At 47.4% G+C, this 26482-nt stretch overlaps 1 protein-coding gene across 2 annotated transcripts; it reads right to left on the bottom strand.

The window, feature by feature from the left end:
- Window positions 1-615: 615 nt before the first annotated feature.
- Eomes (eomesodermin) lies at window positions 616-7695 on the bottom strand. 2 transcript variants are annotated; one of them, XM_005348069.3, is made up of 6 exons: window positions 6443-7695; window positions 5331-5485; window positions 4598-4719; window positions 3826-3984; window positions 3679-3740; window positions 616-2410 (listed from the first exon to the last, which is right to left on the bottom strand). In XM_005348069.3, exons 1-6 carry the CDS (start codon window positions 7318-7320, stop codon window positions 1672-1674), a joined length of 2115 nt encoding a protein of 704 aa, XP_005348126.1. In that variant the 5' UTR covers window positions 7321-7695; the 3' UTR covers window positions 616-1671. The 2 variants fall into 2 exon arrangements, with proteins under 2 accessions (XP_005348126.1, XP_005348127.1); XM_005348070.2 differs by having other exon boundaries at window positions 616-2353.
- Window positions 7696-26482: the final 18787 nt, after the last annotated feature.

Below are 26482 nucleotides of genomic sequence, written 5' to 3'. Positions count from 1 at the left end.
ATCGCCGCACCCAGCGCTAGCCTGCGTACTAGCCCTGAGTCGAGGATGAAATTTAGCTGAGGGTAAGGCAACCGAGGACAACAGCTGCACCAATCGCGGAAAACCGCAGATGGGCGCAAGGCTTGGGGTTAGCGAACATCGCGCCCTGCGGTACTGAAAGGACCCGGAACTCTTAGGCGCTCGAATGGCCGCGGGGGTTCCCAGGGAGCTTAAGTGGGTCTAGGAACCGGTAGCCTAAAGTAAACCAAGGAAAAGAACTAAATGACTAAGGTCAGGGGCCGAGGGTGGGGAGCTAGAATTAAACCTGCAGAGTGCAATCTTACGTCTCCAGGGCAAACACTCCCTCCCCAACCCACCCCCTCCCCAGCCAACATCCATTGTCCACACTTCCTAGTGGGGCAAGGAAGTAGATCCCATTCATCTTTGGAGTGGGGGTGGGGATGGGAGGGATTAAAAAGAAGTACCCCCTGCCCACTCCTCAGGACCACAGTACCTAGTTAAAAGATACCAGTTTGGTGTGTGTATGTGTGTAATGTGTAAGAGACTGTTCACTCTGAAAAAGGGCAGAAGGAAACAAAATTAGATGCATAAAATCCATAGCACAGAAGACAGAGCTGTATCCGTTCCCTCATTGAACCACATTTATTAAAAATGACTTACAACTGTACATAAAAATCCAGAGTCTCTAAAAAGTCTATAGGAACTGTGGCATCAGACTGCAATTTCTTCACATTTACTGAAAGGCAAAGTAGGGATGACCAAGGAAAGAGGATTAAACAGGTTTTTTTTTTTTCTTAAGTGTGGTTGAAGTGAATACAGAGGCAGTACATAACTAAGTAGACAGAATAGCGGAGCTACTGAGGCTCCGCTCAACCCTGCAAATTCTTTACAAAGCCTAGGCACCAAGTTTACATTAGTTTATCTCTGATACCTAAGCAGCTCAATTTGTACAATATATTCCAGAGTACTCTACGGTGTCTAAACACACAACTGTACAATTAAATTCTCCCTTTCTCTCTGATCCCCCTGGTTTCATCCCGCAACACAGGGCCATCCATCCCTATGGCAAATGGTTTATCCCAAAATCCCGTAAGGGGCTACAGGCAGCCAAGACTAGCTAGCCACTTTCCATTAGGTTTCCCTTCCTTGACTCTCAAGCCCAGACTCTTCAGCCACTGGCAGAAGATAGCCATGAAGAGCCCACTTTTGAAACTCAAGGCCCAGCCCTTCTTTTCCTGAAGCAAAAATACCTTAACACTCTGGGCTGCTGTTTGCTTAAAGATTTACAAGTAGAAATGAGAGCTAAAGACTTTTGCTTGCTTTTTGCTTTTGAAACTCACTGGATAGCATCTGGCACTCAGTTTCACAGCCTTTTCTTGAATGTTTGTTTCCCATAAATAAATCCAGCACTTTGAACAACCTCTGAATTTTAAAACACTTCTGAGTCCTCCATTAACTTTATTTTACAAAGGGTAAAAAAGAAAAATGCTAGGTTTGCTTCAGTTCGTTACCTGCAGCTACGGCAAAGCTTTGGCACCTTCTCTCAGAGAACTGCACAAAACAGGAGACAGCAAAGGTGGAGGGGAAAAGTCTTTTTGGTCACCTAGGTAAAGAAAACAACAGGAACACCACCAGGTCCACCTGGAAAACACTGGGGGTTAAAACAGCTCTTCAGGGAGTTGTGTAGAAAGCGTAATATGCCCCCATGCCTTTCGAGGCGTCTTTACTGTACTCTTCAGGGGTCACATCCTCACACTTGACAGGGGGCGAGTTTCCATTGCTGGAGGTGCTAGGGGACAAGCGCTTTCTCTTGCAAGCACTGCCGTACACCCCTGAATCGTTGGAGTCTAGAGACTTGATGGAAGGGGGGGTTTCTATCCAGGAGGAGCTAATTTCTTCTTTGACTTTTTCCTTGGCAAGCTGGTCTTCTGGGAACACAGGGGGGCTCATTCTGGATGTCCATGGTAGGCCAGCTGCCATCTTCCTCTGATAAGCGCCTCGGCCTCCCCACCCTGCCATTGCAGGGAAGGTTGGGTCAGGGTAATACCCCAGGGCATGAGATGTCTGGAGGGGCAAGGACTTAATACCATACGGGAGCAAGGTACTGGAAGTGTATTCAGATTCATAGGAACTGATGTCTAGCTTGTTGGTCACAGGTTGCTGGACAGGCGTGACAAGCCACCGCTGGGGAGGGTTGGTCACCTCTTCGCTCTGTTGGGGTGAAAGGAGGCCGTTGGTCTGTGGCACGGTTCTCTCACCATTATAATATCGGGCTTGAGGTAACGTGTTGACAAAGGGCTCCGGGAAGAAGTTTTGAACGCCGTACCGACCTCCAGGGACAATCTGATGGGATCTAGGAGAATCCGTGGGAGATGGAGTTAACCTGTCATTTTCTGAAGCGGTGTACATGCTACAATATAAAGAGAGACACTTAAAAAAAAAAAACAACAACCTGTGTTAGCCCCAAACAAACTATCTCCCAGAAACTAGAGCCTTGTTCTCAACTGCATGGGCTGAGCGGGCTGGTGTGTTCCACAAGAGACTACAGTGGAACTCCCACTCCTTAACAGGAACTTTCCTCCTAGTGGTCAGATCTGTGGCTAGAGACCCTTTTGTGGAGGGCTGGCCTTGCCAGCAGGAAGGCCTGGGTTCCGTGGCCTGATCTATACACACCAGGGCTAGTGCCAGGCCTGCAGTCCCAGCACAGGAAGTCAGAAGTAAAAGGCCATGGAAGCTACACAGCCAGTTTGAGTTTGAGGCCAGCCTGAGCTACATGAGCCTCTACCGCCAAATAAACAAATGAGGAAATCTACTTTTACAAGTGCTCAGTCGTACACCCCCTCTTGTCAATGTGATGGACAGGATGCCATGAGGCAGCCCCACAACTCAATGCTATTTCAAATGCAGGGCCTTGCTATTCGGTGTGGTGAAAACAGCGACCTTCCAGACTTTTCCTCATATAACACGAGAAGGGGGAAATCTGCTAGGGAGTCTTTTCAATGTTGGAGCAGGAGTTGAAGGCTGAGTTTGGTTGGAAGCACACACGTCAAGGGGCTGACAACCACCTGTAACTCCAGCTCTATGGGATCTGACACCTCTGGCCTGCTGGCACCCAATTCATGAGTACATACTCACACACAGACACAAACATACTTCATTAGAAATAGTGTTTTAAAAAAATAGTTGGATCAAATTAAAAAAATGGGCACAAATAAGTAAAGCAAGATTGCTTAAGGCCAATATATGCAAAAATAGGTCTGGGGATATAGCTCAATGGTAGAATGTTTACCTTGCATGTACAAAGACCTGAGTTTAATACCCAGTGTGTGCTGTGTGCTGTGTTTGTGTATATCAGCAAAAACAAACATGAAAATAGGTAAAAAAAAATCCCAGATATAAAATGTCATACTAAATATGTCCTCAGGAAAATGATGACTCATTTCCTGTTCAAAGATGACGCAGGAAATGGGCTTGAAGATGAAGCTCAATTGAGAGAATGGTTGTCTAGCACACTCGAAGCCTGGGTGTGGTAGCCCATGCTTGTGAGCTCGGCACTAAGGAGATGGAGGTAAGACCATCATAAGTTCAAGTTCATCTTTACTTGCAGGCAGCCTGGGACGGGAGACAGACAGTCTTTTAAAAGACGACCTTGTGAGTACGGGGGAGAGCAGTACTTACGAATCGTAGTTGTCCCGGAAGCCTTTGGCGAAAGGGTTATGGTCAATCTTTAGCTGCGTAATCTAGAGAGAGGAGAAGGATAGTAACTGAGGGCTTTATCTGGACAGACCTAGCCTGAGAGGCTCCTGCCAAGCCTGGGACACTCACGTCGGTGTTTTGGTAGGCGGTCACGGCGATGAACTGTGTTTCTGAGAAGGTGAAGGTCTGGGTCTTGGAAGGCTCATTCAGATCCTCTACACCATCCTCGGTCACTTCCACAATGTGCAGTCGTGGTTGGTATTTGTGCAAAGACTGCAGCACTATCATCTGGAAACGGAGCCAAAGAGAGACTTTAACAAATTGTGTATTGTGAAATGGGACTTCGGCTTGCCCACTACGGAAATTAGCAGACTCCCCCCCTTTTGTGTTATATGCGGGAAAACCTCAAAGGATGTGTTCTTCACAACACTGAATAGCAAGGTCCTCGCCGCTTCTTGAAATAGAGCTGAGTTTTTTGTTATCATTTTTAAGATTCTTGGCATTAACACTTTTGCAACTTCAAGTTCCAATGCTGAACCTGGAGTGGTGGGATACACTCATAATACCACCATCTAACCTGGGAGGTAGGAGGATCAGTAGTTCAAGGCTAGCCTGGGCTACATATACAGGTCCCACTCCTCAAAATAAACAAAAAACCCACTCGAAACAAAAACTGAGTTTATGTGTATTTAATAAACACTCTTTCCTCTTGGTTCCAAGTCCCCCCAAATTACATTTCTATGCCTAATAGTAAGAAACTATAATAGTAACAAAGGTAAATAAATTTATTAAAAGTGAGCTGGAGCCATAACTGCAAACACTTAACTAAACACAGGAACAAAAGTATGGCTCTCTCTCCAAGGGGCCCCAGGCGGAAGATCCCCACTCTTCCTGTCTCTACCTGTGTGTTGTTGCTGCTTGCTCCTTTGTTATTAGTGAGTTTTAACTTCCCAAAGGAAATCTCCTGCCTCATCCAGTGGGAACCAGTGTTAGGAGATTCCGGGTGAACGTACATTTTGTTGCCTAAGAGGAAAACCGAAAGGAAACATAAGCGCGTACACAAACAGGACTGTTGAGTGCGGGGTTGGGGTGGAGGTCTGTTTGTTAGGCCTGGGTTTGCAGCAGCAGGTCTGAGACCTGCTTCCAGAAATCCCTGGATCACAGCGGGACTCCAGGCACCCCCTCCAGGGCCAGGGTGCTTCCAGCCTTTCTTAATCAAGGCACTGCTATCACCGGCCTCTCCAAACTGAAAACAGAGATGGCTCCCGAATGTTAATCCGAAGCCTTCAAAAGAGGGACGGGATGTGGCTCATTGAATATTTACTTTCATAGATTAAGTTAGAGGAGGCCCCGGCTTTCTCAAGAGAATAGGAAAACACCAGGAGCTTTCCCCCAAACTCAGAACCTCATTGGACTATTTATTTCTCAAACACAGCCCGGTAGGGTCAAGGTGAAGGGTTGATATATAATAGGAAGCAAGAGAAACGACGGAGCAAATTTCTCTTCGACACAAGGCGACTCATGCTAACATCTCCAGGCCCCAGGCTCTGGGTGAGGTGCTTGGTTATTGAAATGTGACTGGTCCAGGACTGGGGCTCCGGTTCCTTCCCGGCCCAGGCCTCCTCTCTCCTCACCCTGCATGTTATTGTCGGCTTTGCCACAGGTCACCCACTTGCCCCCTTGGAAGCGCCAGTGGTTAGGGTCGGCCAGAACCACCTCCACGAACACGTTGTAGTGGGCGGTGGGATTGAGTCCGTTTATGTTGAAGCTCAAGAAAGGAAACATGCGCCTGTGTGCCAAGAACAGAACCAGAGGAGATGATTTCAGTAGGAACGCTCACGACACGCCCTGCCGCCCCTGGACACACAATAGAAGACTGCAGTAAACAAAACAACAACAACGAATAGGTGCTATGGCCGGAAACTACGAAAACGGTTTTGAATTAACAATTTTTGAAACAGCCTCCAAATCAGTATTTCCCTTAATTCATATGCTTCTGAGACCTCCATCCACTCAAAACTCCCTGGTCTTTCAGAATCTTACTCGTTTTCTTACTGAGATATCAAAAATTATTTTTAAGGACACAGGTAACACAAAACATTAAGCAGGCGCGTGCCCACTTACATGCGAGCGAGCGCGCGCGCGCGCGCGCACACACACACACACACACACACACACACACACACACACACACTTTTGAGTTCCTGTCTCCCAGCACCCACTCCTCCGTTCCTCCAAAAGTAGCTGTTGGCAGTTTGAAGGTGTACCAGAATTTTCTTGTAGGTTCCCCGCAAACCCCCCATCATCTGGCGTCAAAAAAATCTACCCACCCACCAGCTCAAACTCAACTTCTTCTGCTCTTCTCACAGAAGCGCCCAACAAAGAGCATGGAGCCTGAAACAACTGCATTTCAGGCCGCAGCTCAGCTCCAACCTCCCCCCCCCCATGTCCTCGCCTGCAAGCTGTAAATTGCAAGCTGCAAACCCAGGAGCCAGTGGCTCCTGTAGATCCACCTTCAAGGGTCCATTCCATCCATTTCCATCTCTGCCTCCTCCCTGTCAATCCCAGGGAGGGTGACTAGAAGAGAGAGTAACTTTGGCAGCCGGCCCAAGCCACAGGTGTGCGTGCGAATGGAAAGGGGCGCGACTTTGGAGATGCGGTGTCCCCCGTATGGCGTGCATTTAAACACTCCAAGCATAGGACGCAAAGAGCGGGCATAACTTCCTCAACCCGGCACTGTGCTCACCTGCCCTGTTTGGTGATGATCATCTCAGTTTGGTGACGATGGAATTTGAGCCATAGGGGCCGGTTGCACAGGTAGACGTGGGCGCGGAAGCCGGAACCGGGCACCCCGAGGCCTCCCAATCCTCCGCAAGATCCGGCTGCTGCTGCTCCTGCGTACGGCCCGTAGAGAGGAGAGCCCTGGCCGTAGGGATAGGCGCCAGGACCGCCAGCCCCGCCGCCGCTGCCACTGGCACCGGTCCCCGAGCCTGCGGCGGGGCCGTACTGCGCCCTTGCGGGCGGGCACACGGAGGCGGGGAATCCACCGGGGGGCAGCATGGAGCCGTAGGGGTAGCGCGCGCCATTGGACGCGGGGTACACTGATCCGTGGGCTGCTCCGGCCGCCGCCTGGTACTGGAAGAGCGAGCAGGGCGCGGCGAGCTCGGAGCCTTGCGGTCCCGGCGACGGGAGGTAGTAGCGCTCGGAGCTCAGGCTGTCCATGGAGTAGCGCGCGCTGGCCGCCGCGCTGGCGGCGGAGGGCAGCTCCTCCTCGGCGCACGGGGAACCCTTGCGGCCGTCCGGGGGACCGGGCTTGGCCACAGCCGAGGCGTTGCCAAAGGTGTCCCCGGCGTCTGCGTCACTGAGCATGGCCGCGGGGGGCCCCGCGCCGGCGCCTGTGGGTTCTGCGCTACCCGCCTGGCACGGGAGATTGCCCGGAAACTTCTTGGACGCTTTGTCTAAGTCCAGTCTCTGGGGCGAGGGAGCAGCACCGGGGAGGAGGCTGACGTTCCCGCCACCTCCCCCACCTCCGCCTGCTCCGCCACCTCGCGCACTCTCCAGCGAGTAGAAGTGCGCGCCCGGCAGGTTCACGGAGCTCACCAGGAGTTGCTCTCCTAACTGCATGCTTTTGCGATTCGCAGACGGCTGCCGGCTGCCTCCTCGCCTCCCGCGGCCTGGTTATAAAGGCCGGCTGGGGGGAGCCAGCGCCCTCTTCCGAGGGGAAGGTAACGTTCCCTTCCTCCCTCGCCCGGGCTACCCACCTGGGGACCTGCGGGGCGGCTTCAGCGCGCGCCCCGAATCCAGCGTCCTTTCTGCAAGGGAACAAACCCCAGCTTGTAGGTGGGTGATGGAAACTGAGCAAGCAGCGTTTCCTTTTCCTTCCGTCTTTCCTTGTCTAGCTTCCAGGACCCCCTACACTCACACCAGAGAAGAGGACTCAGCTCTGAGTTCCCATTTAGCAACTAGCCAGCTTCTCTCTGTTGGCTCCCCAGTGCTAAACCCTAGGCCTACTTGACTGCTTGGAAACTTACGAGCTGTCGCTGGCTGCTTATATGCGTGCTGCCAGGGAGGGGCTTCGCAGCCCCATGGCTGGGGGACTTTGCTATTGGCTGACAGAGGTGACACTAATTCAATTAAGCATTTATTAATTGGATCGAGTTGCCTGCAAGTTTCTTTTCCTCCCCGCCTGTTTGTTTGGCTGTTGTTGTTGGTTTGGTGCTTTTAAGTTTCCTTGGGGGACCTATAACCCACTGTGAGAATCAATCCCGGTGTCTATAAGGCGCTGGAGTTTATGGTTTGAAGTCTGCGTACCTGGTCTAACCCTAGGCTTAAGGGTCATTCCTGCGCTCGGGGCTAGTTTGGCAAAGGGAGGTCCTAGAGGCCCGAGCAGAGGTCTCTGAACGCTCCCTGCTCGCCGGAAGGCACAGGTTCCCGAGGGTGCAAATCTGGGGGCGGGTTGGAAGGCGACCCAAAGTGTGTGCGTCAGACGCTGTAACATCAAAGCGCACCTTCCCTCTGACTTCCTGGCCATCCACACACAGGAACCGCTTTTTGTTATGGCCCATCTTTTTACCTAAAGGGTTAGTGGCGAGAAACCTTGTGCTCGGCGTTTGGGATTCCTGGAATGACGAAAGATCCGTGTCTTAATCAGAAGGCCGAGTGCTGTGGGCTACTGAAGACCCAACAAGAGTCAGACCGAGCGAATCAAGCGCTTACCCTCACATCCACGCTAACAAACCGGCTATCCGGGGCCATCATTTTCATCGTTTGCAATTTAAAAAATCCACACTGCTCGGTTTTCCTGAACTCTGTATGATTTCTACCTCCCCCAAGCCCCACTTTCGCCAACATCTTGGTGGGGACTGACACTACCACACAAAGGTTCCCTAGCAGCTGTGCAGTTAAGATTCCCTGCGCCTCTCCTCTGCGGCACAATACCGAAGGCAGAATAATTAGTGAAATAATCAGTTTGATATTGAATTAAGCTCCTTTGCCCAGCTGCCTGTTTTCCCCCCTGCGTTTCCGCAAACAGTCAAGGACGGTGCCGTCATATTTTATTGTTTTATTATTGCAGAAGAGGGGACACGTTTCTTTGCAGATATAAGAAGACCGAACATTCTCCTTTAATAAGCAATTACGGACGCCTGCAGTAATCGCTCCGGGAGCGCATTTTCCGGTCGAGATGCGGTGACTCTGCTTCCCCCAACCGAACACGATCACACGGGAAACTTTTTGCCTAGAACAGATGAGATGGCCGCGGGATCTGCTGAGCGCCCAGACCCCAGCAGTAGAACTACGCGAAGCTTTCCAACCTGGTTCCAAACCCCGCACAGCACGAATATCCGCACGCCCGTGTTAAAGAGTGGAGAGATCCTTCACGCTCTCAAATGCTGTGTGGGGTTTTGATGTGATGGTGTTGCGAATCTTGGGTGCTCGCGAAGGTGTTCAGCGCCAAGTCAGAGGCTAGCGAGTAGAAGCGATAGCCTTGTCAATTTTGGCTCCGAGAGCCCAGGAGCTGGCACCCTGCGCGCCCAGCCCCTGAGATCCCAGAATTTGGTCCCAGTTCGGCTCTGGCATAGGAGCCTGAGTGATCCGGTCACTTTATTGTTTTTGTTTTGTTTTGATCCAGAGAAATCTTGGTGGTTAATTTTTATTCCCTTCAAAGAGTGCGAGATATCCAATGTGGGGATTCCACAAGGGGGAAAATCCAGGAAAGAGCCTCAGCGCTGGCGGCTCAGCCCTGAGTTTTCGAATGACGATTTTTAAGTTCGTGTTAGCCTTGACCTGAGCTGCAGGACGTCTGGGGGGAAAGCAGGCGTGAGACTGAATCTCACGCTATCTGCAGATGGGGTGACTGAAGGTGTATGTCAGTTTTGCGCTTTAACACAGCCAGAAGCAGGCTTCGGGGTCCCTTCAAAATGCTTTGAAGAGACCAGGGAAACGCTAGCGTGGCACAGTGCCACCACAGGCAACGGGCACCGTTCAGACCCACTCTGGCGCAAGTAACTCAGACCAGCTGTCCCTACAACCACATCAGAACCAGGTTCATTCTATCCTACCCCTAGAGCAAGCTCACGAAAGCGTGCAGGTTCATCCCGACTGCCACCAAATTATTAACTCCGTGCAATTCAATCTGTGAAACTAGGATTCAGAATTCTCATGGACTCCTGGGGGCCCCACCCTCAGTAATATACTCTTTCATCTTATTTTTGACACATTTTACAGATGGAGAAATAAAGAAAAATCCCTCAAAAGTCAAAATAAGAGCGCTAGGAAACACTTTGGAAGCCGGGATTTGGGGGCATGGGGAACTTACTAATATTATTATTGTTGTTATATATTATTATTGTGACTCGAAATCATCTGATGATTCCCCCCTTTAAAATGGTGAAAAGCACCATTTCCACTAAAAATATTTTTCTGGCTTCATAAAGTCAAAAAATAAATATTTCTGTGTTGATGAACTTATATTGTATTATTATTATTACTTATGGGCTACATTGGTCTAAAGTGCTGGAACATCATGGAGAACAAATCTATGATTCCTACTTGGAATGGGCTTTGTTGTGTGTATTGGCTCAGTAATACTGATAAATAGAGAGAGGGAAAATCAATGTTGTCTTGTGTCTCAGCCACACTTTAAAGTCCAAGTCCTCTTTTCCAGAAAGTGCAGAGAAAACAAGGCAAAGGCAGTGATGTTGGGTGTCGGGCACACATCAGGCAGCACCTTGCTCCAACTGGGTGGGCAAACAGCAGAACCTTCCACTCTGTTTGCTGTTTGATTTCAATTACACCCCGAGCTTCATGAAATCCAAATGAGACATTTATTGAAAGGTGCCTGGTTTTCCGTGGCTTAACTGACAGTGATACATTGAACAAAAACATCAACACTGGGGAGGAGACCCCTGCAATACCAGACCCCAGAGGTGGTTGGGTTCACTCCAATGCCTCTCTGCAGCCTGAGCTGGAGCAAGCAGCAGCCTCTAGAGGCTGAAGGAAGCCGAGGCCAAGCCTGGTTGTGAGCATATGAAAGACCTCGTACTAGTTTGTCCCAAACAACATCAACTTTACAATGCCAGCTCGCTCGCGGTGACAACAGCAATGTGGCCTGTGCCCTCTTGTCTTTCCTTCTTAGAGGTAACAAATAACAGTGCTTGAGATTTTTAAAAGTAAAACTAAGACAGTGTGGAACCACAGCAGTATCTTGCATCTCACACACACACACACACACACACACACACACACACACACACACACGTAAATTTCAAAGGAGAATTATAGATTAGTGCAATGACATGTGGTTAGAGCCCATCCACTCCCCTGCCCCCACACAACTAAGGGGGCCCATATAAATGCCCCAATAAATTCTATTATTTTCACCCCCACTAAAAATGTGTTATCAAAACACGGTCCGTGTTATTCAAACACTTTGTAAATTCTGAACAGACATGCTGCATGCTCCCCCTTTAACCCTAGGAAAACATTCCAGCATTAACGGGTCACCGGCACTTTGCCTGGACTCTGGGAAAATGTCAATGGGTTTTTTGTGGCAAGTTGGTTCTTTTACTATTTATCTATGACCCTCTCTTTGTTGACGTTACATTTTATTTCACCATCTCAGGTTCACTGTTTGGCCCTTTGTTCTCCGATGGCCAAATCTGCTACCTCTGCTGTGTTTCCCAAAGGAGAGAGAGCTTTCTCCACTGTAAGCTGACTTGCTTTTCTTCCTTCCTTCCTTCCCTTCCTCTCTCTTGCTACCCACTTTCTTCCTTCTAGAAAACGTCTCATAAGATAAACATTTTGACAAGGACAAGCAATCCTTGAGAGAGCTCACAAACACAGTTTCACTTTTAAGAATGCATGCAAGTCTTTTCCTATTAAGACATTGAAATAAATAGGTTACCTTACTTAAAAATAAGACATTACTATACAGACTGGGACAGTCCATTCACATATCTATATTATATGCTGTATATGTCATACAACACATATAACACATTGATAATTTATACAAATTATATAATGTACATTATCTATGTATATAATTAAAAGGAGGCCAGAGGCCATGGTTTGAGAGAAGGATGCCTGGGAGGGGTTGGAGGGAGGAGAAGGAAAGAAGAAAATGCTGTAAAAAATAAAATAAATAAATACCAGATCCACAACTGTGTGGCAAAGAAACATGATAAACTCACTTATTTTTTTTTTGAAACAATGGCCAAGTTAGATTATTATCTTCACTAGTGCAGCTGTAGTTCAGTGTTAAGATATGAAGAGGAGAGAGTCTGGAATGAAATGAACACACGTGTTAAGTTGCCTATTACAGATAATCCCTTTTCCTACACGTCAAGGCAATACTCTCAGGAGGAAGACCTGTAATCTTCACTTGTGTTTCTTATGAAAGTTTTCTTTTTAACTCTAGTGAATCTCAAGATCTAGTTGCTATATTATCACATTTTTCCCCTTTATCCTGTTCTGGGAGTGTGTTTATTCACACGAATAAGGAAGGCCACAGGAGGCCAAAGCCAAAATGCTCTCAGCAAATAGATTACTCGAATATTTGGTTAACCACTGCAACGCTGAAGTATAGGACTGTGTGGCGCTCCATCTGTCCTCCTGACTTCCTGTCCTCAAGTCTCCTGACACTTGCGTGGTGCTCATCTGCCAAAGCAGTCTGAGCTGGAATAACCAGCTAGCACATCTCCCAACCAGGAACTGTGTTCTATAAACAGGAAGACTAAAGGGAAATTATGGTGGGCTTTTTGTATTTAAAAGAAAAAGAAAACAGACCCTTCTAAATTAATAGACTTGATATTTTCACCCTATTTAGACTTAAAAAGATAAAAAAAAAAGTTTAGACTTTTTCTACCCTCCAAGACTATATATCTGCTTCTGCATGGTCACCCTCCCCCTTGTATGTCAATGTTAATATTTCCTAGAGGAAAAATGCAGGGGGCATGTATTTGCTGGAATTTTTTTATAGGGTGATTATTATGAAGAACCAGGAAGTGGCGGTGCACGCCTTTAATTCCAGCACTCGGGAGGCAGAGGCAAGAGAATCTCTGTGAATCTGAGGCCTGCCTGGTCTACAGAGTGAGTTCCATCTAGGATAGTCAGGGATACACAGGGAAACCATGTCCCCAAGAGGAATGACTATCTTGTCTCCAGGTAACAGCAGCGTTGTAAGTGTAAATAGATTGCACATCACTGGTAACGTAAGCAGACTTTGGAAATGGGTGCTTCCTCGGCAATCTCCTCCTGGCACAGGTGCTCAGGATGTCTGCACACCAGGCACCCACTTCCTACCCCATTGAGTCAAGTCTCCAGAATGACATGGACAGAATCTTGATCCAGGCCCTGAGTGAGAGATGGAGAGAAGGCAGATACTTAAATAGCAGCCCCTCAGATAACCGAGGAAAAGAGAAAGAGATAGGAAGAAGAAAAGGACTCATAGAGTAGGAAAAAAAAATCAGCAAACACAAAAATTGTTCTTGAATCTTTTTTCCTTTCTAGACGCTCAAGACAAAACATCGCTCTGCGTGGCAGGTGTTTGTGGCTCTTCCTTGTCTGAGCAAGATCCTTAAACCCCATGTGCCTCCAGTCGCCTCCTGTAGTAATAAAACCGAAATCAGTACCTACTCACAGAGTGCAGAGTCCAACCACAATGAGCTCAAAGGAAGGCTCAGTCTTGTTTGTTTGTTTGTTTATTGTTTTCCATTAGTCAGATGCCCAGCTTTTCTTGTCTTTTCTTTATAAGACCTGAGGTTTAGTGAAGATGAACGCACCTGGCCTGCTTCTTCCCAGGGATTTCAGTTTGATTTTGGGGAGGTAGTGGTCAAAGGCCACAGGAAGCAAGAGTAACTCTGAAACCTAGAAGGACGTCCCCAGCTGTTCTCCTCCCTCCTTTTCATTTCTGGGGTGGGTGGCAAGAATTCAAAGACCCCTCTAGGGATCGGGACTGGAAAGGTGCACTTCAAAGAGAGGTCTGGGGCCCGAACCCTGGCGAGCCTTCCGCCTCAGCTTCTCAAACCGTCATTAGCATTCTGTTTTTCCCAGGGCCTTCTTTCCCTCCTGCTCCCCCACTGCGGATTTTGCTTCAGGCCGGGACTCTTTCAAAGAAAGAAAATGGGGCATTAAGATGAAGGTGTCTTTTCCAACTACTGGTTACTGGTGAAGACATTGGGAAATGGGAGGGCCTAGGGCAGATGCTAGCTCCAGAAGAATCCAGGGGTGTAAAAGACTCCACCTGGATCACCTCTCTGTGAGCCCCTGAGAGCCTTAGTGGTGGCATCCTCTGGCCAATACAAATCTCCTTGAGGCCTGAACGGCTGGAGTCCTTGGTGGGGCCTGGGACCACAGCCTCGCTGTGATTAGTAAGATCTGTAGGGAGGGGCCAACTATTCTAGGGCATCACAGAGCATCTTGGAGCCACCCTGCATCCGGTTGGAGACTGACTTCCCAAACGCACAAGAAAGAAAATAAAAGTAGTTGCTCACTGTAGGCCAGAGCCCCTTTACAGTGTCTTTGGCATAAGGTCCCTGATGGTTATTGCTGCACGTCATACAGGGGCCAAGCCATGCTCAGGCAGAAGGAAGGCCCCGGGGAAGGTGCAGACCTGGAAAGGGTAGCAGAGAGTGATGTCTGCAAGGTCTCAGCTGCCAGGCTCCAGGTGGAGAGGTCACATCAGCACGGATGCTGTAAAGCGTGGGTCCTTGGGTTGCGGGCCATGGGAGAAGAAGGGCTCAGAGGAAGGGGGTGGTGGTGTTGGGAGAAAGAAATGGACAGTATTCAGTGTCCACTCTTTATTCTGTTTATTCGAGGCTGGCCTCAAGCTCACAGTGTGGTGACCATGGCACCATTTTTATACAGGACTGGGGTGGTATCCAGGGCCCCCTGCCTCCTGGGCAAACGTTCTGCCCAGTGAGCAACATCCCTAGCCCCGCTGCCCATTCTTCATAAAGAGCCTCTTGGGAAAGAACCATAGCCCGTACATGTGAGTATGCACGCATGTATGCATTTGTCAGGATCTTGCTATGTAGCCCAGGTGGACCTGCAACCTCAGAGATCTTCCTGCCTCAGCCTCCGTGAATACTTGGCTTACAAATGTGTCACACAATGCTGGGCCTAGAGCCCCCGTTTAAAATCTCCAAGCTAGAAATAACCCTAACAGGAGGGGAGCATTCTGCCAGCTGGAGCTAGGCCAAGGCCTGGGCCTTCCTCATCTCACACTCTCCTTCTGCCTCTGTTACGTATGTCCACCATCATTTCACGCACAGGAAGCCCTAGTTCAGGGATAAAGAAGCTGAGGGCAGGTGAAATGAAGTGACAAGTTGAAGGGTATATATATAATCGGTGGGTAGCAAGAGCAAGTGGACCTGGAAGCTATGAAGGCACCATGGCCTTCTCCTCCAACTCTGAAACCCTTAATAGAAAACAAAAGCAAACAAAAACAGCAACAAAAGCAAGGTCGTTTGTGGGGGCTTTTGCAAAGGGAGCTGCAGGGAAGCAAAGTCCAGTTCACACTGTGACTACGCCCCCAGCACTCCGAGCCCCTCCCCCCCTTTCCTCTTTCCTTTTCTCTCCCTTCTCCCAGCTAGCGGTCCCTCCTTCAGCATCAAGGCATGCTGGGGTTGGCTGGGAGAATCTTGACTGGGGGATTCGTCTCCCACCCATCTGCTAGCTTTTGTATGGCACCTTGCGTTCAGAGGAAGGGGGTGGTGGTGTTGGGAGAAAGAAATGGTTTCCTAGGTCGCGGTTCACTGTAGGCAGGGGTGGGGGCTGGGATCCGAGGGGTGTCCTTTGCCCTGTTCCCGGGGCTCTGTCTTAGTAGGAATTTCTCCTTGCACTATGCTGGGGCGGTGCACAAACCGTGAAGCAGGTTCCCTCTCAAAACAGGCTTTCAGCGCTAGGAGGACTCGCACTTGGCCAAACAGCTCAAGTTCGGGCTGGTGGGTCTATTACAGCCCTGGGCTGGAGCCTGGACTTAGAGCGCTTAACTCCATTTGGCAAGATGGGGGCCAAGGTCTCTCAAGCACACTCCACGGCTTAGATCTTCGAATACACTCAGGTATTGGAGCATCCCTTTCTTCATCCCCCACAAACACCTACCTAGTCCAGATTACCTTGATTGAAAATGTTTGAGAAACAGGACCCCACCTATAGCAGTGAGTCGAGCTGGGTTTTTTTTGGGGGGGGGGCAGTTTCCTTGCCTCCAGGGCAGATGGTAATTAGATGCCTTGGAGTCCGCAATAGTTGGAGAATCTGATAAAAATACATTATGTTATACATATTATCACATTATGAAATATAAACTTAATTATACGTAAAAGTAAAATATACTTGGCAATATTTGGCAGAAATTTCTCTCTCCTTCCCTCCCTCCCTCTTTTTCTCCTTCTTTCTTCTTCCTTTCTTCTCTTTCTTTTATTTCTTTTATTTTTTTGTCGCCTGGTTACAGCGTCTCCCAGTTTCCAGAACCCAAGGCAAATAGGATTCCTTTCTAATCGTGTCTGGGGCTACTGTGTTATAGGATATTGGTGCAACCGCTTCGTCTCCCACCCATCTGCTCGCTTTTGTCCCGCGCCTTGCGTCAGTTTCCACTTAAAATACGTCTTGAAGTTAGAGCCTGGGGATGCCAGCACGCTTGCATATCTAGGCACACAAGGAGAAGCGCTTTAAAAGTTTAATGTTGGAAGGGGAAAGAACATGATAAAAATATATTGTAGGTTAAAAAATAATTGAAAAATGTTTCGTGCTGGTTTGATACTTTGAGAGTCAGGGTGCAGCTGCGCACCCACGCTGCGGTCCCGTCAGCCCTGGGTCTGGGAGAAGCCAGTTTCGCTCTACCGAAGGCGCAGCGCCCCCTTGCTCCGAGCGCACAGAACCCCCACCTGGGCCTCCCTGAAAGCATTTCCCTTCTGAAAGGACAACCTCATTGTTTGTCGTCTGAGACCCCTATAAGCCCTGGGACTCGGTCCTGAGCCCCCAAAGCTAGTGGGAGGAGCAGCTATCTGCTAGACTGCTCCCCAAACTTCCCGAGGTCACATCAAAGCAGAGAGCCTGAAAAGAGACCTTCAATAGTGTTAGCGTCCCGCTGGGCTTGGCTGCTGGGGGTGGGGTGAAGAAGGGGGTCTCAGGAGAGACTCACTAACTTTGTAAATCCCACCCCAAATCCTTCTGAGAGATAGAGCACGCTGCACCTTTACCACCAGTGGAGTAGGGTATGTGCCAGCCGTTCTGCAGGTGCCAGGGTGCAAACTGGTGTGGCGGTCGGTTGAGAAGGCAATGTCCTGGGGAGATAATCTCAAATCCACCAATGAGAGAGCGTAGGAAAATAATCAAACAGGATAATGCAACGAATCCCAGTTTGGGCTGTATATTATTAAAATAATCTGTAGTTATTAAAGTCCCAGCGCCCTGCCCGGAACCACCCCAGAGCAATTAAGTTAGAATTTCTGAGGATGAGACCCAGGTGCTTGCTTTTTTTTTTTTTTTTTCATAACGATTGAAGATGGGCTAAGTTTTATGAGTTTGGCGGCTGGGGGAGGTGTGTCCATAGATTTGACACAGGAAGAGGACATGCAGCCCCGAGAGAGTCTGTGGAAGAGTCCTGCCCCCCCTCCCATGCCTGCTGGTGATCTGATAGGAGCAGAAGTGAGAAAGGAGGTTTATTTATTTACCAATTTATTTTTGTTTTTTGAGACAGGGGTTCATGTAGACCAGGCTGGCTCCAACCAAGGATGACCTTGAACTCATGATCTTCCTGCCATTCTATCCTGAGTGATGAGGTAAATGGACATACCACATGTATAGAGTCACTGTTTTGAAATGCCCTACTTCATAACATTAGCATATGATAACATTTCTCAAAGTGTGGATTTTTCAGATTTGTTTTGTTTCTTTGTTTGTTTTTTTTGGGACAGGGTTTCTCTGAGTGACCCTAGCAAAGATTGCTAGTAACAGTGGACGTGGAGCCTGAACCAGGTGTCTTCTGTAACCAGGCAAGGCCTCAAGTGGAGGAGTTGGGACATCAACCCAGCCACAAACCCTTCGACCTACAGTTTGTCCTGCCTGTGGAGTGTTCTGGGACTGGAGCCTAGTGGAACCCTCATCAAAGACACCAGAGAGACTTCATCCAGCAACTGATGGGAGCAGAAGCTGAGTACCACAGCCAAATATTAGCGGAGCTCGGGGAGTCCACAGGATCGACTGACTGGGCTTCATGGAGGTTCGAGGAGATCAAGAAATCAGTAGGGCTCTGACCTAGGTCATATATGCTATCTATGACCATAGGTGCATATATATTATGACTGAGGAGCTTGGTCTTATGGGATTCCTAGCAATGGGAGTGGGTATTATGAGATTGTTTGTTCCTGTCCGCTCAGACTCGAAATAACCACATAGAAACTGTATTAATTCTTATTGGCTAGCTCTTACATCCTAAACTAACCCATCTCTATTAATCTGTGCATCACCACGAGGTCGTGGCCTACCTGCAAAGTTTCGGAAGACTCCAGCAGAGGCATCTGTCTCCATCAGTGGCTATATGGCTTCTCCTGACTCCGTCTACTCTCTCTATATATCTTTTCCAGCCTGGCTATATTCTGGTTTTTCGAGACAGGGTTTCTCTGTAGCTTTGGTACCTGTCCCTGAACTAGCTCTTGTAGACCAGGCTGGCCTCGAACTCCCAGAGATCCGTCTGCCTCTGCCTCCCGAGTGCTGGGATTAAAGGCGTGTGCCACCACCGCCCGGCTCTGGCTATATTCTGTTAAGCCATTGGCCGAAAGCAGAATCTTTATTAACCAATGTCAATAAAACATATTCACAGCATACATCACCTCCCACATCAAGTGGGGCTATCTCTGATTTTTTTGCCTCCTTCTGGGATCCTTTTCCTCCTACTGGGTTGCCTCATCCATTCTTTATGTGATGGTTTGTGCTTAGTTTTATTGTACCTTGATGTCCCTGGGAGGACTGCTCTTATATATAATCTATCTACCTGTCATCTATCAATCTATCATCTGTCTCTATGTATTTATGTATCTAAGTGTCTATCTATCTATCTATCTATCTATCTATCTATCTATCTATCTATCATCTTTCTATTGATGTATATATTTATCTATGTACTATCTAATGTAGTGATATTTTGTTTGTGTTTTAACAAATAAAGCTTGCCTGAAGATCAGAGTGTAGAGCTAAGTCATTAGATGTCAGGGAGTGGTGGCTCACACCTTTAATCCCAAGATTTGAGAGACAGAGCAGTGGGATCTGTTAGTTCAAGGCCACCCTGGGGTATTCAATCTTATGACTGAATCTGTCTAAAAGAGAAGCAGAGCTCACAAAGGTGACCCCAGCACTTGGGATCCCACACCTTTACTTCCAGCACTAGGGAGGTGGAGACAGGAGTGATATGACTGGTCAGAGAGAGGAATGTAAGGTGGGAGGAGACCTCGGTGCAGTCTGAGGACAGGGTTGTCTGTTCAGTCTGAGCACTGGTAGAGGTGGAGGGTCTCTCTAGTGACTGATCACTCTGCTACTCTGATTCTTCAGCTTTCACCCCTTAATATCTGACCACAGGTTTTATTTATTAAGACCAACTAGAATTTGTGCTACAATCTATCGATCTATGTATCTCTCTAAGTGTCCATCCATCCATCCATCCATCCATCCAGCCATCCATCCATCCATCCATCCATCCATCCATCCATCCATCCATCCATCCATCCACCCTTCTGTCTGCAGAGTCATTAACTACCATGAACTGACTACTTTCGTTTCATCCAGGGGAAGAGAGAAGTCAAACAATGAGTGAATTTTAGTGGCAGGCTTAGAGAACTAAGTTAAGGTCCTTTCTGATTAGAGGCCATCTGTCCCCACTCTACCCCCATCCTCCCACTATTTGGACTTTTAGGCCACATTCAGTTGGAATTGCATGGTTTACAGCTAAACCATGCTGATACATTAATTCTCCCAGAGATTTTGCTTAATAAAGTGAGAAATCTCATTATAATCCATAGTACTAGTTTTAGTCCCTGACGCTGAGCTATTTGCCCGAGTCATGTAATAGTATAACAGAAACATTCATTTGTCAAAGCATTTAAATCTTAGTAGCTCCAATAGGAAAGGACCAAGATACAGGGGGATATTTTAATGTCGCCAAGAAAGAAGCATGCAGATGTGGAGACAGCACTTCCTGACAGGGTTATGCATGTCAAATGGATCATTGACATTTAATCTACATGTTTTAGCTTGGTGCCATTCCTAGTTTTGAAGGGTTTATAACTGACAGATGGTTTCTAAAGGAGCCTTTCCCCCTGCCTATTGTGAAGAGGAAACCTTTGCCAAGACTTTACAATATGAAAACCATTGCTGGTTCCTAAAGGGCAGAAATGAATCACTTTCTTTTTGGAACAAGCTGAGGATGGCCCAGAAATACCAACAACATGGCCTACATGCCAAGGTCCTGGCATTCAAAGACATATATGTGGGGGTGGAGAGAGAGAGAGAGAGAGAGAGAGAGAGAGAGAGAGAATCAGCTTTGTTTGACACCGTAAAACGGAAGCACCTTGTGTGTTAAAACAGGAGACTAGTCTCCTTCGGGCTTCTCGCCCAGGGTTGAAGAAGTGGAAATCCTTTTTTTGTTGTTGTTGTTGTTTTTCTGTTTTTCAAAACAGGGTTTCTCTGTGCAGCCTTGGCTGTCCCAGAACTAACTCTGTAGATAGAGCAGGCAGGCCTCAAACTTGGAGATCTGTCGCCTGCCTCTGCCTCCCAAGTGCTGAGATTAAAGGCATGGTCACCACTGGTAGGCTTAGGAAGACTCCAGAGGAAGTTTTACAATGTGGCCTTATTACTGATCTTAGTTGGAGAAGTGACCACTCAGTTTTCAGTGAAAGAAGCTGACTTAATTTTTTATTAGTAAATTTTGTTATTTCACAATTTGATATATACACACAATCTATTTTGGTTCCTCTCCCCCTTCTCTCTTCTATGTCCCTCCCATCTCTAACAGCCTCTCCCTAAAATGTTTCCCCTGTTTAAGTTTATTCGTATCTAAAGCTTGGTTTTCTTTTAAGAAAAGAAAGTACCCCCTCCAGAATTTATTTTTCTTATAGTGATAGATTTCTTTTTGGTATTCTCACTATGGAGAATATTATTGTATTTTGACATAGGGTCTTACTGTGTTGCATTGGCTGGCTTGGAACTTGCTACATAGACCAGATTGTCTTCTAACTCACAGAGATCCGGCTGCCTCCTGAGTGGTGGGATTAAAGGCATGTGTCACCACGCCTGGATAACTTTTTTACTTTCGTTCTCTATTTCTTTTTTTGAGGCAAGGTTTTAAGTATCCCAGGCTGGCTTTGAACTGTATAGCCAAGGATGACTTTGAATTCCTGATCCTCCTGCCTCTACCTCCCAAGTGTTAGGATTACAGTGTGCACAACCATAGCTTAATTTTTTTTAAATAATTGATGTAGTGTTGCCTTCTCCATAAGCTTATGTGAATCTTGATTCAGATAGATGTTTATAATACATATATAATACATAAATGATTTGATACATATATGATATGATACAGGCATTTGTAACTAAATTATAATCTACATCCCTGTTCTAATTTGTTTTCTATTGCTGTGATAAACACCAGGACCAAAAGCAAGTTGGGGAGAAAAGGTTTATTTCACTCTACAGTTTCCAGTCCCTCATCTAGGGAAGGCGGGACGGGGACTCGAGGCAGGAACCGGTAGGCAGAAACCAAGATTAAGGAAGAACACTGCTTACTGGCTTGTGCCTCTTGGCGAGCTCAGTTTGATTTCTTACATAACCCAGGGTCACCTGCCCATGGTCACCACCCATAGTGGCCTGGGTCCTCCAACATCAATTATGTGTTAAGAAAATTCCCCATGGACTTGCTCACAGGCCAATCCGATGGAGGCATCTGCGCAACTGAGGCTCTTCCAGATGACTCCAGATTGGGTCAAGTTGATAAAATCACCAGGGAGCACAAACCTGGAACCTGGACCCATTCCACATCAGCTCACAGGTAGACTTCCATGGACACTAATCACGAGAGACACACGTTTCTAGAAATTAGTACTAATAAGAAAATAAGTTGTTAATTAAATACTTAGGATAATAAAATACTTAGGATAATAAGACAGCCATGAGCTACTCCCCCCCCCCCAAATACTGGCAATTGTTCCTAAGGTATCCCCATGTCTCAGTCATGTCCCATTTCCTTCTTCTCCTCCTCCTCCCCCCACCTCCTCCTCCTCCTCTTCCTCATCCTTTTCTTCCTCCTTCCCCCTCCCCCAGACAATGCTAAACATTGAACCTAGGGCTTCCTGAGTGCTAGGTCTCAGTCCTCCACAGTGCTGCCTGAGCCCTCTTTTTAAACTGTAAACCCGACTCAAAATTCTCCATGCTCCTTTCCTTTGCAGAAGCATCTGTAATTAGACGCCATAATTGGACCAGTGCAAGGCTCTACTGACACTAACACCCATAACGACACAAGCTTCATGCTTCACAACACATATTAGTGAGGATCTGGTGGCCAGCCCCGCGTCCCTTAGAGTGTTCCCATGTTCATCCGTTGGTCTCTGGAAATTCACCACGGACCCAGCAGAAGGGGAAAATGGGCAAGAGTGCAAGGCCTGCATTTGTGTCAGAAGCAGAAGCAAATCCTTTCTAAATCACCAAGAGACCGCAGAACGGGCCACAGAGAGACTTCATCGAGGGTTTTTAATACAACTAAAATCAATCCATCCACTTCATCTGCTCCGAGCACACCGAGGCTGCCTCAAGAGATGTCACTAAGAGTTAGAGCTGCATGGAAACCTTCAAGGTGTCAAGTGAGCACATTTTTAGGTGTAGAAATGTTACATGGGCACACCACAGATTCACCAGTGATTCACTTCTTAAAAACCGGCAACAAATGGACCCAGGAATCTACAAGGGAATAAAAATATCATGAGAGCCAAGCTGAGTTGAAGCAGGGTAGCTCAAAAATCAATATCATGCTTTTAAACTCTTAAAGGGAGACCCAGGAGGGCTGCACTCATTTTGTCCTTCTGAGTGGCACTCCTCAGAGGATGGGGGGCGGTGGTGGCAAGCGTGTTCTGTACTTCAGCCAGGACAGTCTCTACCAACACGCCACTTGTTAGAATGCTCAGTTTCAGTTTCCTGGAGAGTAACTTTTTAATTGTTCTGTTAACTGATGCTGGTCAAAAGAATCTCACCTCCCTTCCACACGCTACAGGTGGGACTTTGGATTTTTGCACGTGCAGTTGGTGGCTAACTGGATGGAGCAAAGGGGTGGGTCCTCTTCCCAGATACACTTGGCAACAGCGAGAGGAAAATTGCCACCCATTGACACTCAGAAGAACTTTTCAGAGAGGAGTTAGAATTCCCTGTTATTGAATCAAACTATCTTATGCCCCTTGTACATCGGGAAGGGGAAAGAAGATGCTTCTGTGGCTCTCTTGGCACCTTCAATAGGTGCGAAAGGTAAGCTGGAGGCGTGTGAAGGGTTTTCTTTAGTAGTCTATAGAGGCTTTGACCCCAATGGGGTGATGTTATTGTCCTTTTCAAGACAAGATCGTGTCAGATGATGTCTGCAGCTTTTAGGTCTTGTTCATAGTGAAGCATCTTTCAATTCTTTCAACTTCATTTTTTTTTTTTCTAGCTAGGGTTTCTCTTGTAGCTTGCTTACAAGATAGTCTTGGAACTCATTCTGTAGGCTGGCATTGAACTCACAGAGATCCATCTGCCTCTGCCTTCCGAGTGCTGGGATTAGAGGCTTGCGCCACCACCGCCCGGCTCAACTTCATTCTTTACTCACTGCCTGGCCAGGTGCGTTGACTCCATAGTGTTGCTGTCCTGAGAAATTTCCTAGGAAAGACAGGAAGAGACAACCTTGTTGGCTCCAACTGTCCTTCATGTGTATGTGTTTGTGTATTTTATGATGTAGTGGTATGTGTGAGCATGTCTGTATAGTATGTGTATGTGTTTGTGTATTTTATGATGTAGTGGTATGTGTGAGCATGCCTGTATAGTATGTGTATGTGCATGAGTGGCCCTGTGTACATATGCACGTGAGATCAGAATTCAACCTTGGACAATAGTCTTCAGACTTGGCCTACTTTTTTTTTTTTTTGAGACATGGCCTCTCAGAGGCCTAGAGCTTTCAAATTCTGTCAAGCTGGTTGACTAGTAAACTGCAGCAATCCTCCTGTCTTTGCCTCCCAACACTGGGATTGCAAGTATATGCTACCACACCTAGCTGTTTTAATATGTATTCTGAGGATGGAGCTCAGGTCCCATGCCTGCATGGTAAGCACTGACCAAGCCAACCAACCACCTTCCTGCGCCCAAATTCTGTCCCTCCCTTTTGATTGGAAGAAACATGTTGGAGAATGGTAAAGTAGACAGGAAACTAACAGCACTCACATATTACAATGGTTCTAGTCGTCAGGCTTCTGATAGAAACTGCAGCATTGGGTAGTGTTATCTAGAACTAGTTTCATAGGTTTCTAGGTCCGAAAAATCCGAAAGTGACACCTGAGGTAACCCAGTGACAGCAGCTCCTTGGGAGCTGCCATGACTTGGGGGAACAGAGGGACCTAGATTGCATCTGGGGTGATTAGACACAGAGGCTTGGGCATGGGGGTTGTGCTCTTGAGAGGAGCCCTTCCTGGGGTGCATGGGTGGGCCAGGGCACTATGGGAATGTGGGGACGACAGTTTAAGAATGGCTTCCTGGAGTTGGTCCCTCTGAGCCCATCACTGCTCAGCCCGTGTGTCTCAGGGGGACAACATGAGACTGGCCTTGGGAATGCTGTAGACAAGTGGATGGGTTGGTGCCTCGATGCCCATAGCCACAAGGAGGGCAACCGCCAGGCTCTGTTAACAGAAGAGTAGATTTCCATTGTTAGCCTTCCAACATTCTAGTCCGCCAGCAGCCCCTAAAAGGGACCCACCCATTGGACGTGGGGACATGAAAATTCCAAACTCTCCAGATCTCAGCATCAACAAGCATAATGAAAGAGAGGGTGGGTTTTCAGCTGAGACAATGGCTTATAAATGGCCCCCTCGACTGATAGCCCCTAACCCCTCAGAAGAGACCAGCGGCATCGCAATACGTGACTGCTGATCTTGATAGCCTGAAGTAATACAGTCTACTTTTCAGCGTTATTGCAAGTCTGATGATGCGGGTGGGTGGGCTCAGCTCCGTGAATGTAATCACTGGCTGCAGACTAAGGCTGTCCCCTCCGTCTGAAGCATGTCTGTGACAATACAGAAGGGAAGAGAGGGAGTCTGGAAATGTCACTCTGGCGTTAGAGATTCTTCACGGAAATGACGCGGGTTATGTGGACACTGCCGACGACTGCAGTCCTACCACTGGAGAGAGGAGCCGGAAATGTTGGACTGATGATTTCAACAAAAATGTTTGCATAATTGACCTGTTAAACTAAAAAGGCAGATTCAGGCAGCCACATAAATTCTTCCCTTTACATTTAAAGACAGTTTTTTAAAAATCTGCAATGGTAATTAAAATACATACTGCAACTAAATGAAAAGTAATTGATAAACCAAGATTTTTAAATGTAAACGTCTATATTTCTTTTTTCATAGTAAAAGCCTTCAGCTCTCAACTACACAGGCTTGTTTCCTTTCTTTCTGACTTTCAAACATGCTTTAAATAAAATCTAACAGCACATTCTTGGGAATGTAAGTGCAGGGGCTGGAGAGACAGCTCAGTGGTTAAGAGCACTTGCTGCTGTTGCAGAGGACCCAGGTTCATTTCCCAGCATGCAGGTGGGGTGGCTCACAAGCATCTGTAACTCTAGTTCCAGGGGATTTTCTGGCCTCTGTGGGTACCTGTATGCATGTGGTACACATATATACACCCAGGCATATGTACATACACAAACTAATATGAATTGAAATGTGTTTTGAGTATGAGATGAAAGTAGTTTGGGAGCAGGAAATGTAGAGAAAAGAATAAACAACGAGGGGTCTTGAGAAATGACTCAGCTGTTAAGAGTCCTGACTGCTTTTCTAGAGAACCCAGGTTCAATTCCCAGCACCTACATGGCAGCTTACAACTGTCTGTAACTCCAAGATCTGACACCATGACACAGACATGCATGCAGGCAAATCTCCAATACATATAAAATAAAAATAAACAAAATAAAAAAAAATGAACAACTAAACCAATATTCTTCTCTGCCAACCTCGCAAGGGCAGGAAACAAACTTGCCCACAATTCTCCACATTACTGAACTTCTCCTTCAGTGTCTAGAAGAAGGATCACACTTTAAACGCTCTCCTCCCTGACTTTCAGTTTCCTTTTCACTTTGTCTCTTGGGGAATGTTTCCTGTCCACGATCTGGGTATGTTTTAATGTTTTAGGTAATTATGTGTAATCTGACCAAGACAGTGTTAAGTGTGTTGTGATCGTCTTTTACAGAGCTGACTTACAAGATCAAAGAGGCAGGTCTGGTGGTTATATAATGCCTCCTTTCCATGACCGTGGCAAGGTGCCCTCGGAGTCCACAGAAGTACCCGTAGCTGACCTGTGTGGGTGCTGGAAGAGCACGGAGCAGGTAGGAGCAGCAGGCGTTAACTAAGTGGTCCCACTACAGCAGAAACCAAAGCCACCTGGAGTTTTCTTGCTCTGCACACTGGAAGGATGTTAGGCTGATGAGATGGATGGAAAGAAGGAGGTCACTGTCATCTGCTTTCAGCAATTTCAGCAATGCCTGTGTCATTAGGGAAGAATCAACTTC

This window comes from Microtus ochrogaster, chromosome 5 (assembly GCF_000317375.1).
Source record: "Microtus ochrogaster isolate Prairie Vole_2 chromosome 5, MicOch1.0, whole genome shotgun sequence".
Lineage (NCBI taxonomy): Eukaryota > Metazoa > Chordata > Mammalia > Rodentia > Cricetidae > Microtus > Microtus ochrogaster.
This window is presented reverse-complemented; position numbering and strand designations above follow the sequence as displayed.